This window comes from Mustela erminea, chromosome 2 (genome assembly GCF_009829155.1).
Source record: "Mustela erminea isolate mMusErm1 chromosome 2, mMusErm1.Pri, whole genome shotgun sequence".
Taxonomy (NCBI): Eukaryota; Metazoa; Chordata; class Mammalia; order Carnivora; family Mustelidae; genus Mustela; species Mustela erminea.
This window is the reverse complement of record NC_045615.1, coordinates 128,370,531-128,383,863: the sequence shown is the minus strand read 5'-3', so window position 1 is coordinate 128,383,863 and position 13,333 is coordinate 128,370,531. Positions and strand designations below refer to the sequence as shown.

At 44.1% G+C, this 13,333-nt stretch overlaps 1 protein-coding gene across 1 annotated transcript in view; it reads right to left on the bottom strand.

Annotated features, from left to right (window-relative positions):
- The window catches only part of NWD2 (NACHT and WD repeat domain containing 2), a 183,543-nt gene extending 181,923 nt beyond the window's left edge, over nucleotides 1-1,620 (bottom strand). The window contains exon 1 of the mRNA XM_032334063.1: nucleotides 642-1,620. Coding sequence (XP_032189954.1) covers nucleotides 642-792 — 151 coding nt within the window. The 5' untranslated portion in view covers nucleotides 793-1,620. The remainder of the gene's footprint in view (nucleotides 1-641) is intronic.
- Between the last annotated feature and the right edge of the window lie 11,713 nt (nucleotides 1,621-13,333).

The following is a 13,333-nucleotide window of genomic DNA, read 5'->3' as shown; positions in this document are numbered from 1 at the left end:
CAACCCAAATGCCAGCGCCCGACAGAGCGGGCGCCCATCCATCCCGGGCGGCACCGCGTGTTTCCTCTCAACCCCCTCGGGCCTTCTGTTTGCAAAGGATTCCTCTGCCCTCCAAAGCAAAAGGCACGACCGCACTCGCCACCGGCGAGTCTCAGGGAACCCTGGCTCCCTTCGCCTGGGCGGGCACAAGTAGCAAAGGATCGAACCCTCATTCAGGAGCCTGCAGCCGAGCCGGGAGAGAGGGGTAACTACTATCTGCGTTTGCGGGATCCCCGGAGAAACCCTCTAAAAGGACGGGTGGCAGTAGTGGCAGGATGGGAGCTTCGAGAAGCATCTGCTACCGCCTCGGACATTCCTTACTCGACCCGAAGGAGTACCCGGGCGGGAGGGCACGAGATTGGGTTCCGGGCCGGGGGCGCGAGACCGGGTGTCCTAGGGGACGTCAGCGGGCAGAGGAACGGAGCAAGGGGAGAATACAAGCGATTCAAATGAAATTCCCACGCGCTCGGGGCAGCCACGGCTTCAGCCGGGGGAAGGGAGAGCGGGGCACGCACGGCGCACCCGGCTGTGCTGCGGACACACTCGGGCTCCCGGCGCGCGGACGGGCAGGACTGACGGACAAATCCGAGCGACGGACTTACCTTCGGGGTTGGCGCTGATGAAGACCCGGACGCTTCGGCCGGCGGGCACGAGGTGAGAAGGCAGGGCGGTGAGGTTCCCAGAGAAAGCCGCCCGCCGGAGCGCAGAGTCCCGGGGACAGGGCAGTCTGGTGCCCGCACCTGCCGGCCACATCGCCCTCTGGGAGGAAGAGCCGCCGCCGCCTCCTGGTTCTTGTTTCCTGCCCGCGGCTCCGCGGAACAGCTGGGTCGGTCCCCGCAGGCGGCGCGGCTCACAGCAGCCCCGAGCCCGAGGCGCCTCCGGCGAGCTCCGTGGCGAACACTACCGGCCGGCGGGGAGCGGCCATACGGACCCTCGGGCCGCTGACGCCGCCGCCTCCCGGCCCTCCGGGCGTCCGCCTTCGCCCGCCGCGGGGGCTCAGCACAGCAGCCCGTGGGAGGTCAGCGTGGCGGTAGCTACGCGCGCGGCGCCCCTTTGCGCCGGGAAGGGCCCGCGCCGGCCGCCCAGCCCGCGGCCATCTCCCCGCCCGCGCCTGCGGCGGGGAGAGGGGTCGCCGAGGCGGTGGGGTCCGGGTGCAAGAGAGCCGACCAAACTTTATCTGTGAAAGGCGTCCCGACTTTATGGGAACCTACTCCGCAGCGCGCAGGGCTCACCCGCGGCTTAAAGGGCGGCGGGGGCGGGGGCGCGGGGGCTCTGGCTGCCCATGGGCTTCCGGGCTTCTCCGAGGACGATCCCGGGCGCTCAGCTAGCCCGCGATCCCTCCGACGCCTCCAACTCTCTTAAAGGTCAGACAAGCCCTGAGCATTTTCGGGAATGCACGCCTACCGGCGTCGGCGCCTCTCTGCCTACGTGAGGGCAATCCCGGCCTCAAAGTTAGACGCAGGCACTGAGCCCGGCCCCCGAGGGTCCGAGGCATCAAACTCGGGACCGTCCTGAGCGTCCTGGAGGGAGCGTCGCCGTCGCCCGGCCTGTGGCGGCGCAGGTGGCTGAGTGCTGCCGCCCCGCTAGATCACGCTCAGCCGAGCGGGGGTTTTTATAGCAAAGCCGCGCTGCTCACGTGTTCCTCGCCGCGCGGTCGCGGAACCTTTCCAAGAGCCGAGCTCCGCGGGAAGCCTGCCTGAGGTCTCTAGGCTCCAGAGGGGTCCTTCCTGCCCCCGCCCTGGAGCATTCCCGGGCCACTCCGCCAGTCCCGCAGCTCCAGCAGCCCCGGGCCTCCCGGTGCGCGCCGCCCCGGCAGGCCTTTGGGGCGCCGGGGAGCGCCGCTCCGCGCAAGGTCCCGCAAAGCGCAGGTGGCCACGGGTTGCGGCGGGGTGCGACGGGGTGCGAGAGATCAGAGTTGGCCTTGCTTTTCCAAGTCCGTTCATAGAGTGAGTCGGCTCCACCTGGCGCGGACCCGAAGGGGCCAGAGCGGACTCCAGGACTGTGTTACCTGGAGTTGGGGTGGGAGAGCTAGGGGTCTGGTCTACCGCCGGGGTGACGCGAGGCGCGGAGGGACCCAGCCATAAAATTACCATCTCTGTTCCACACTCGCTGCACCTGCTGAAATACTGCAAAGTCCAAGACAGGAAGGAAGACCTCCTAGGATAAAAGTGTGATGTACTGTGGACTGGGGGAAGGGAGGAGGGTGTGTTTGGATCCTTAATTGGGGTTTGGTCCCCAAACTTCTGGTTCTGAGCTTTGGGGCAGGAACTCCTGTCTTCCAGAAAGGAAGAACAGCTTCTCCTAATCTTTGACATTGGAAAGGGAGTGGCTGGGCACAGGATGAAGGCAGCTCAGTTCCAAGTTTTCTCTTCCCACCTGGGGCTTCTGTTGGAGGCAGCTCCTGACCTCCACCTGGACTGCATTTCTCCTAGGTCCTGCTGGTGGCAGTGAAGTCGCACGCACTGCTGTTTATTTTCTGACCCCACCTCATGCCCAGCACATGCTTCCTGGGATAACCTTTTGGAAGAATTGGGTCTCTGGGTTTTAAAAGCTGCCTCTCTGCTACTGAGAACCAGGGGGCAGTCAACAGTTCTTACTCTGTAATAATTTGATGCAACCAATAAAGCAGCCTTGAACATACCCAGGCACTTGTTCAACTGATTCCATTTAGCAAATACTCTCCTTCCCCTCTCCAGCCTATTACTCCCAGGTGGGACCATTCTCCAGCCGGAAGGAGATCTCTGAAAGATTTCCTGATGTCCCAGGAAGTAGGGACTGAGTGTGTTCTGGAACAGTCATGAATATACAGTATCTGCCTTTATAAATACACAGTATTTATTACTGGATAGAAAGCCAGGACCACTTTATGTCTAATCTCAATGTTTATAGGAAACTGATAAGAAGTTGCTAGATTGTAAGGGACTTGCTTCCTTCAGTGTTCTCTCCGCCCCCCCCCCCCCCCGCCCCCACTTGTTTGGTGGTTTCTTTCTTAAAAATCAGATTCGGTGTTTGTGTCTCCTGACCTTTGCTTTACATCTCCAAGTGTTGCACTTTCTTAGGATGACTTTGGGATTTTTGGCAGCCTCTATAACCTAATTAACTGTTCTAGACAGGCCGAAGTTTAGCATCTGCCAGTGTCACTGCAGACCAAGGATGCAGAGGAGAGAGAATTTCACATTTTCTGTTGGGCGGTGTTTTAAAGGGCTCCCTGCACAGCGAGCTTTGCACAGGTAGAGCCAAATGCTGTCTTTGGTTGTCAGGGAGGTTTCTACCTAAAGGCACCTGATCAGCCCCTGCCTTCTCCACACATCCGTGGGGGCGTACGTGCACACACACACACATGCACACACACACGTGCACGCACGCACACACACACACACACACACACAGACATCCTTCTCTTACCTTCTTAGAGGCGTTCCGTCTCTTGCTAACATCTGATATTCTAAAACCAGAGATTCATTCATTAGCATGAAAGTGGCATAAGGGAAGTGTCAACCATGGCACTAACACTTTATTAGGAATTAACTAGATTTATTTCCCACCCTGAGGCACTATTGGCTCAACCAGTGTGGGGGGCGGGGGGAGAAAAGGAAAGAAACTGGAAGTAGAAAGGGAGGAGCTGGCTTGAATGTGGAACCTGGGCCCTGACTTAAAGCCTAGAGACTATTCTGTTTTTATATATTTGTTTAAAATACTTTACATTTTCTCCTTTTTATCAAATATTGAACATGTTATTACTACTTCCATTTTACACAGAAGAAAACCAAGACTCAAAAAAGAGAAGGTGTTTGTTCAAGGTTATATAACTAATTAATGCTGGATTGGGGATCCAGGTACTGTGGCTGTTATCTCCACACTCTTGGCAACAAACCTCTTCTGTTTTCTTAATTTTGCCTGGGTCTGGCCCTGGCTGCCGTCTTTAGTGACCCAGAAAATAGATCTTCAGGTCCCTGTTCACAGGTGTGGAAGGCTGCTTTCTATATTGGGGAGAAGGTCTGTGTCTACAACATCACACAGGACTAGAGTCTTCCAACTTACAGGATGTTGACAGGATGACAAAGCCTTCCAAATTCCTGTTTTCTCTGGGTTCTGTTGTTTCCTAATAAGGCCACAGGTAAACCCATGTCATCCTCACAGTTGGCTGGACAGTTTCAAGTATCTGGAAATTGGAAGATAAAAGTACATGGCTTGGGACTGAGCTTGTGATCAAGTGCAGATATTTCCCTCTCCCATCCTCCCACTCATTCCAGTGAGCAGGATGGAGAACTACAGAAGGGCATCTGATCTTTATGAAATGATGGTCCCGATGCTGATAAAAAGACAGGGCTATTCAGAGGTGCAATCATGGTTAGGTTCTTCGTACTCACAGAGCCAGGACAAACGGTGTGGTTCTTGGAATCCAGCTCCCCTGGAGATATGATAATGCCCCCTCGCAAAGTAGTTTTATGAAACAGGAGGAAGGAAACTTAGTCTAATATATTGATACACTGAATGCCCATAAGCTAGGCACTGTGTTAGCTTCTTTCAATGCCACAATATCTGGGGCCAGGGCCCAACACCTCTAATATCTCCACTTGATGTCTGATATCTCCACTGCTGTCACTTGCATATCTTTTATGATGTGCGTATATCACCTTTTGTGATGTACGTGCAGATTGTCCTGTCCAAAGTGCGCGTTATGCAAATATACCTCACCTACTCCCCTCCCCTGCGATGGTGGTGGTTTTTCACTCATGCGAATGGCTGTGTCACTTAGCTATTTCATCCTGCTTAGATGACAGTGTGGTGATCATAGAGCACACAACCAGAACCCTTGTGACCCAGCAGAAGGAAGAGCCATCACTCACCCTGTATTTACCTATATGTGTACTCGGTTTTCTATATATCAAATATTCCGGATTCTTCTGGATCAGTGTTCTATATTTGTCCATGTGGATAGATGTGGAAATAGAGTTCCAGGGTTATAAAAATGACCAAGTTATCACACCACACTATTCTAACTATCTCAGGAAATCTAGCCAAGGAAGCCAACGATGTGTTTTCATGTTTCCCAGATTGAAAAAGAATACCAAATTTAATGCTACATCAGGGTTCAAGGTGGCTCTTGGATTTGGATGACCAATGTTTGAATCTGTTTTGCTAATGTGAGGAATGGAAGATACAGGTCCATTCAAACGAGGACTCTGCTTTCCAAGGTTCCAGCTCAGGATAGAAGCTGAACCATCAGGAGCCCACTTACTTGTTTACAAAATGGAAATTTTGGGTGTATGTGAGAATTTGTCAGCATAACAATTTGCCAACAGAGACTGTTGACTCGGAGGTGTCTGTGGCATGATGGAATTCACAGCAGCTTGCTTTTAAATAAAGTTACACCTTTCTGCAATTGCTATCTGATGTTTTCATGACTCAGAAATTCTAACTTTATATCCACCCCCTTCCAAATCTGTTTAAGGTATTTTTTGATCAGTCTGCTTCTTACAACTTTCTAAACACTCACATTGTTTTGCAAGCACTATTCATACCACACAAAGTAGAAGAAAGTAAGGTAACTTGCTTAATAAAATATTGTCGATTAATTCATACTTCTAAGTCAGATGTTTTATTTTCATTTTGATTGTCAAATATTTTCCTACTCATGACATTGATCTTAAACATACTACCTTTACAGATCTTCTCTCTTGTTCCTTCATCTGATACTTGTTTGGAGAATTTTAGAAAGCTCTTTCATACATTTTAACTCATTTTGATTCTAACCCTGAGAGGCAGGTTCTGCATTAACTACAGTTCCCCTGCCCATACTTTTTTTTTTTTTTTTTTTAATATGAAAAAGCAGAGCAAGAGATTTTAGTGGATTTTAGTGGCATGTCCAAGTTCATTCAGTTGGTGGATGGCAGAACCAGTATTAAAACTAAATCTCTGAACACCAGACCATGGATTTAATTATCTCATGTATCTCATGGCTACCAAAGTATAACAAGATCCCAACCCAGGGTCAATTTGGCCAAACTGATGGACATCACTTGTACCTCTCTACAAAATTTACACTGGTTGTTAGGCAAGCCAGATATTATAGGGGATAAACACTCTTTGGATTACAATGTTAGTTACATTGCCTATTTACATTGGTTTCTATATTTTTTGTTGAGCAAAAGCTAAGTTCCATATCCTTTAATTTCATTAACATCCCAGTTTTGTAGATGAGTAACAAGAGACTCAGAGTTTAAATAATTTGTCCAAATTCAGATACCTAGTAAATGGCAAAGCTAGAATGTGAACCAGATCTCTCTCCCTGTTACATTAGATGGGGTCTTTCTAGCATGCAACACTAAAGCCACATGAATAAGCCAAGAAGAATATGCTCTTCATAGCATTTCATACTGACGTGACCCAAATATCTTAAATTATTGTCTAGGTCAATCCTCTCATTATTTAAATGCTCGTACTTGAATAGTATTAAGCTTGAATGTGTGCTGATTTTTCTTTTATTCACAAAAAACTTTAATGAGTAAGGTATCCCCCCCACGGATATTTTCCTTGTAAAAATTGAAAATAATAATTCTAACATAGTCTCTTTAAATATGATTTTACAGATTCTATTTTCTAAAAAAAAATACTATGGTTTGCCTTTCCCCCTTTCCTCTCTATTCTTGCAGTTCTCCTGTATATTTGTTATTTAATAAAATTTACTTCACAAAATAATGGCCCCATCACAGTCCTTTAGCTTGAGTTAGTTGCAGAGTTGCCCCAGGCATCTTCTTAGGTCACTGATCAATACATAATATAAATGATCCTATTGTCTAAATTTAGAAAACAATAGACAGAAGTGGACAGGTTATTTATGCTTATTTCAGGGTAAAGAATAGACAGCTATTTATGATTGCTTTGAGGTTTTGAGAAACCTTTACAAATCAAGTGATGCAAACACAGGTTTTAAATTCTGAACTCCTGTCACTTCTTGGAAAGTATGGGAAGATCATTCAGCAATGATTTGGAGCATTTGGAGCAAATTTAAAATTTAGGGGACTTATTTTTTCTTCCTCTCAAATATAGTGTAGAAATATGTCTCTTATATTTACCTTTTTGTTTATATTTATAAGATATATTTTTATTGTAAAAATATAACTGTATATAACATTTCTAAAAGACACTAAATACAGATCTAATTCTACATTAGACAAAATTTCTTAAGATTTTATTTATTTATTTAGAGAGAGCTCACCCGAGTGCACACACACATGTGCATGGGGGAGGGGCAGAGGGAGAGGGAGAGAATCTCAAGCAGACACCCTGCTGAGTGCCAGAGCCCAAGGTAGGTCTCAATCTCACCACCCTGAGATCATGACCTGAGCTGAAACCAAGAGTTGGATGCTTAATTGACTGAACAGCACAGACATCCCTATATTAGACAAAATTTCTTGGTGGTAAATAATTGAAACCAATAAGTAATTTCTTTAAAGAATATAGAATTTTTTTTAAAAGATTTTATCTATTTATTTGACAGAGATCACAAGTAGGTGGAGAGGCAGGCAGAGAGAGGGGGAAGCAGGCTCCCTGCTGAGCAGAGAGCCCAGTGTGGGGCTTGATCCCAGGACCTGAGCTAAAGGCAGAGGCTTTAACCCACTGAGCCACCCAGCCACCCCTAGAATTTTATTTTTATTTATTTATAATATAGGATCTTACACAGAATGCAAGGGTAGAAATGGAATTGAATCTCAGGGAAAACTGGAACTTAGAATTGGAAATGCCCTTAGGAAAAGGAATTATTATTTTTCCACACTTCATCTCTGGTTCTCTCTCAACATCATGAATATCCCCTCCCCACCCTCCCCTCCCCTGCACACATATCTTTGGTATCTAATACTCATGTTGGGATATGATCAACCCACATCTCAGGCTTTAGGTCATGGGAGGACTGTCCAACTCTTTTTTGAAAAATCTTTTTAGGTGTTAGTGGACAGCAAAGTAATTGTGTTCATTTTGAGTTTGTATTTGACTATAGATCTCCCCCCTGTTTAAAGAAGTTACCATACCTCAGCACAAATACTAATGCCAAATTGTGGAAGATTGTCTAAGAAGTATCAGAAAATTATCTCAATTCCTTTTGGTTCCACTATCAAAAAATAATTCTGATGTACTTTGTGTGAGTGAGGACAGCGTAGGTATTTCCCTAAACTGACTGTTCCTTAGAAACAGTCTTTCTATAATTCTCTTTTCATTAAAAAGTGATTTTTGAAAACATTTTACTAAAGTATGATTGACATGTAAAATGCTCTATATATTTGATGTGTACAACTCAGTGTATTTGGGGGTAAGTATATAAGTATATACCAGTAAACTATCACCACCGTCAAGAGCAGAGATCTAACCGTCACCTCCCAAGTTTTCAGCCTGCCCCCTCTATGATGATGATAATGATTTTGTGGTAAAAACAACTTAAGATCTACACTCACAGCAAATGTTAAGCATATAATACAGTATTGCTAGTTGTGGGCACTATGTCATATAGTAGATCTCCAAAACTTACTTATCTTGCATAATTGAAATTTTGTACCCTCCCTTTCCCCCTTCTCCTAGCCCCTGGTAAACCCACCATTGTACTCTCTCTTTGTATCTACTCTATGTGTGAATGTATGTATGTACTCTCTCCTATGTTCTTTCTCTGAGTTTGACTATTTTAGATTCCATATAGAAGTGAGATGATGCTTCATTTGTCTTTCTGTGTCTGGCTTATTTAATGCAACACAATGTCTTCCAGGTCCATCCTTGTTGTTGCAAATGGTAGGATTTCTTTCTTTCTTTCTTTCTTTCTTTCTTTCTTTCTTTCTTTCTTTCTTTCTCTCTCTCTCTCTCTCTCTTTCTTTCTTTCTTTCTTTCTTTCTTTCTTTCTTTCTTTCTTAGACTGAATATAATATTGTGGAGGCCAAGAAAAACAAGGCTGTACCCACCTCGAGTCTAGCCCTGACGTAAGTACAGCCATCTTGGCAAAGCAGAGGCTGGCACCTTGCACCCCCTCTCCACCCGCTCCCCTCCCCTCGGTTGTATGTGTGACATTCCTCAGCCACCCCTGGCTGCCCTGGGGGAAAAGCAAATAGTTAACTTGCAGAGATCACAATCCTGCAAGACTGGAGTCTCCCTCGGTTTACCAGTGTCTTAGAGATTTACAACAAAGAAACTATCTTAACAATAGCACAATTTCCAGAGGCAAATAACTCAGTTCCTCAAGCCCTAAATAAAGTTAAATTTCTCCTAACCTAAATCTCACTAACAGGGACACTTGATAGGAGAAATGTGAAACTTTATCTCTAAACATCCAAGATACTGTCAGCGATCATTCCCAAGCATATGATCCACTGATATACATCTAAAGGGTCTCACTAGAAGATTTTTATTATTGGTAATGAATAACCTATTCCCCAGACAACAGCTAGCCCCTCAAGGTACTGGAGACCTCACTTCCAAAATTCCTTAGAGACTTACATCATCCTTAACCCCCTTTGTCCTCACCCACCGGCTGAGTCCACCCCTACTCTGCCTTTAAAAACTCTGACTGTAATCTGGCTCAGGATCCAAGTCCCTACTCCGCTGCATACGGTATACTTGGGCCCAAGCTTAAGCTTGTCAAATAAAACCTCGTGTGATTGCATTGGTGCTTGGCTCCTTGGTGGTCTCTTGGACGCGAAAACTCGGGCATAACAATATTCCGATATGTGTAAATATAGCATTTTCTTCATTCACCCATTAATGAACATTTAGGTTGTTTCCATATCTTGCTTATTGTGAATAGTGCTATAATAAACATGGGATCCTGATTTTAATTCCTTGGATATATACCCAAAAAGAGGATTGCTGGATCATTTAATCACACTATTATTAACTTTTTGAGAAACCTCCGTATTGTTTTCCATAAAAGCTGTACCAATATCCATTCCCACCAACAGTGTACAAGTATTTTTTTCCCCTACATCCTTGCCAACACTTGTTATCTTTTGTTTTTAAATAACAACTTTTCTAATAGGTGTCAGGGGATATCTCCTTATAGTTTTGATTTGTGTTTCCCTGATGATTAGTGGTATTGAGCCTCTTTTCATATACCTGTTGGCCATTTGTATGTCTTCTTTGGAGAAATATCTATTCAGTTCCTTTGGCCATATTTTAATTGGACTATTTATTTATTTATTTATCTGCTTTTAAGTTGTATGAGTTCTTTTTATATTTTGATTATTAAGCCCTTATTAGATATACACCTTACAAATGTTTGCTCCTAGTCTATAAGTTTATTGGTGGTTTCCTTTGTTTTACAGAAGCTCTTTAGTTTGTAACCTCACTCATTTATTTTTGCTTTTGTTGTCTATGTTTTTGGGATCATATCCAAAAAAACTCATTGCCAAGACTAACAGAAAAAAGAATCCTAAATTGATATAGAACCACAAAAGACCCCAAGTGGCCAACGTGTTCTTGAGCAAGAAGAACAAAGTTGGAAGTATCATACTTCCTGATTTCAAATAATGTTGCAAAGCTATGGTAATCTAAACAGTATGGTACTGGCATAAAAACCAATCAATAGAACAGAATAGAGAACCCAGAAAGAAATACATGCATATACGGTCAACCAGTTTTCAACAAGGGTGCCAAGGAGACAAAAGGGGGAAAGATGCTCTTCAATAAATATTAAAAAACAACAACAACAACAACAACTAGATATCCATGTGCAAAAATGAAATTTGTTCTTTATCTTATGCCATAAACTGAAACCAACTCAAAATGGATTAATGATTTAAATATAAGACTTAATACCATAAAACTTGTAGAGGAAAACGTAGAGGGAAAAGTGACTTTTAAACACTACTTGCTAGGTTCTCAGGTACTCAGACAAGTAAAACTAAATAGGAAGTGGAAGTCAAAATAGAGTTTTGATGCTTTCTCATCATAATTGGGTTAATAAGAATGTAACAGTTATATTTACTGACCATAATCCAATATATAGCTAAACAATGGTTTGAAATCAAGGGTTTGCTTTATATATGATTTAGATAGAAAAATAAGAAATCACCTGTATGTTGGACACAGGGTTCTTGGATGAGAAAAACCCAAGTAACTGGTACTGATCAGCTTATGCATACAAGCAATTTACTGGAAAGTTATTCCATAGTAACCGTATTGTGGGAGGACTAGAGAACCAGGTTTGGAATATGGAAGCAGATCCATACCTATGGTGCCCTGGGAACAAACACCTTGAAGAACATTTCCACCCCTGCTACCACAGTACCATTTGCCAGATACAATAATGGCTCCATTGCCATTGGGTACTAGACATTGCCATCACTATTGCCCTGGACAATTCTTTACACCAACTTCTGGGGCCAGGAACACAGGAAGAGATACTTTCTATCCTGCATCTAGACTTAGGCTGTAGAATTCTCTAAACACTAAAAAGAGGTTTAGGGGTTACAGTGTCAAACATTCACCCCACTCAAAACAGCAAATGGATAGCACACTTCCTCCGCTCTTCCATAGCCTGGAGAATTTGGTTGCTATGGATAAGATGCTATGGATAATGCTTTTTGCATTCCTAATAAGAAAATTAGAATCATCATGCTCCACCTCTCATAGGCTCACCTCTGGCAAAGCTCACCCCTCCTGGGCCATAACGGAAAATCAGAAAGGGAGCTAAAGAGAATTGTCCAAGCATCCAGACAATATGTTACAATGTTAACACACTGACACTCACTTGACTCATGGGAGATCCCCAGAGGCTCTCCGTCAGGGTCTCTTCACATTTACTATATACAACATTCTAACGAGTCGTATTTTCCTGGTTGGCAAAACCACAGCAGATTAGAGACAGTGTCTTACAAGAGAAAGGGCTGCTGTCTGGAAATAAGAAATGACTGCTCCCAGCAAAGAAATCAGAAAACCTATGATAGCAGAGATGAGAGGTTTCATACACACATGAACATACACAGACACACACACACACACACACACACACACACCCCACTCAGGGACCTAGGGACCACTTCATTTCAGAAGAGTAGAACTCTATATAATCTCAAAATGGGTTAGAAATAAATAAATCTTAAAGTTGAGGCAGAATTACTTCAGGATATTGCAAGTACTTGGGGGCAATTTCCAGGAGCAGGCAACCCAGAGAGTTTAGATAGACAATTAGCACTTGTGATGTCCAGTATTAAACATCCAGGAGTTGGAGAGAAGCAGCAAAGGAAGTAAGTAGAGATTCAGTTAGAATCCTTCCTCCAAGAAGAGCATTGCAGACATCTTTTACTTAAGTGCCTGATGTATGGTATTATTATTATTATTCCAACTAACAACAACAATAATCTGATTTTATGGGAATTATAGATAGTGCTTAATTCTAAACCAGCATCCCTAGGAAAAATTATTATGATTCCCATTTTCCAGACTGAAACTGAGGCAAGGTAACATCAAGTTCTTGCCTAAATCACACAGGTGGGATATGAAGAGACCTGAATTTTAATGCAGGCTTCAGAATCTGAATTTCAAACACTGATACATTTTATTCCTAGATGCTAGGTAGCATACCAAGAAACTCATACAGGCAAAAGAGAACTAGTTCAAGACAAGGAAACTAAGGTTATAACATTCCTCTTACAGGAAAGGGAAGAGAAGGGAAGGGAAACAATGTTAAATGAATGTTTACTCTATATTGCATTCATTACCTTCATTATCTCATATGGCCTTCCATATGCCCTATGATTATTATTCATCTTACAAATGAGAAATCTGATGCTTAGAAAGGTTAAGTAATGCATCCATCTTCACAGAACTTCTAAGTGATGAAGCTGGGATTTAGTTCCCATGCTGGGCTCTGTGCTCTTCCTGCAAAGGGTGACATTGACTCTAAAGAGTGCAAATGCCAGTTGCAAGAAGGAGCTATTAAACTTGTGCATTCATAAATTCACCCATTTTGCTTCTTTGTTTATATACGCATCATTTGTTAATTCCTTCTTTGCTCTGTGGACACCCCTGTTCTCAGGAAATCCAATCTAACATGGGACTCTAAAAAGATGGTGCCTGTGTGGGTAAGACCCTAATAGATGGACCATCAATCAGTTTAGAGGGTTCTTAAATACAAACAAACCTTTTAAGACAAGTACACACTTGAAAAGACACTGGTTGGCACTCTAGGAAAAAGGATTGCAGGGAAAAGGAGTGTCATAACAATATAAGAACGGGAATCTAAAAAGGGTTTGATGAACTCTACTGAAAAAAGGCAGTAGGCTATAAGATCTGGAGACAAGTTGATAAATGT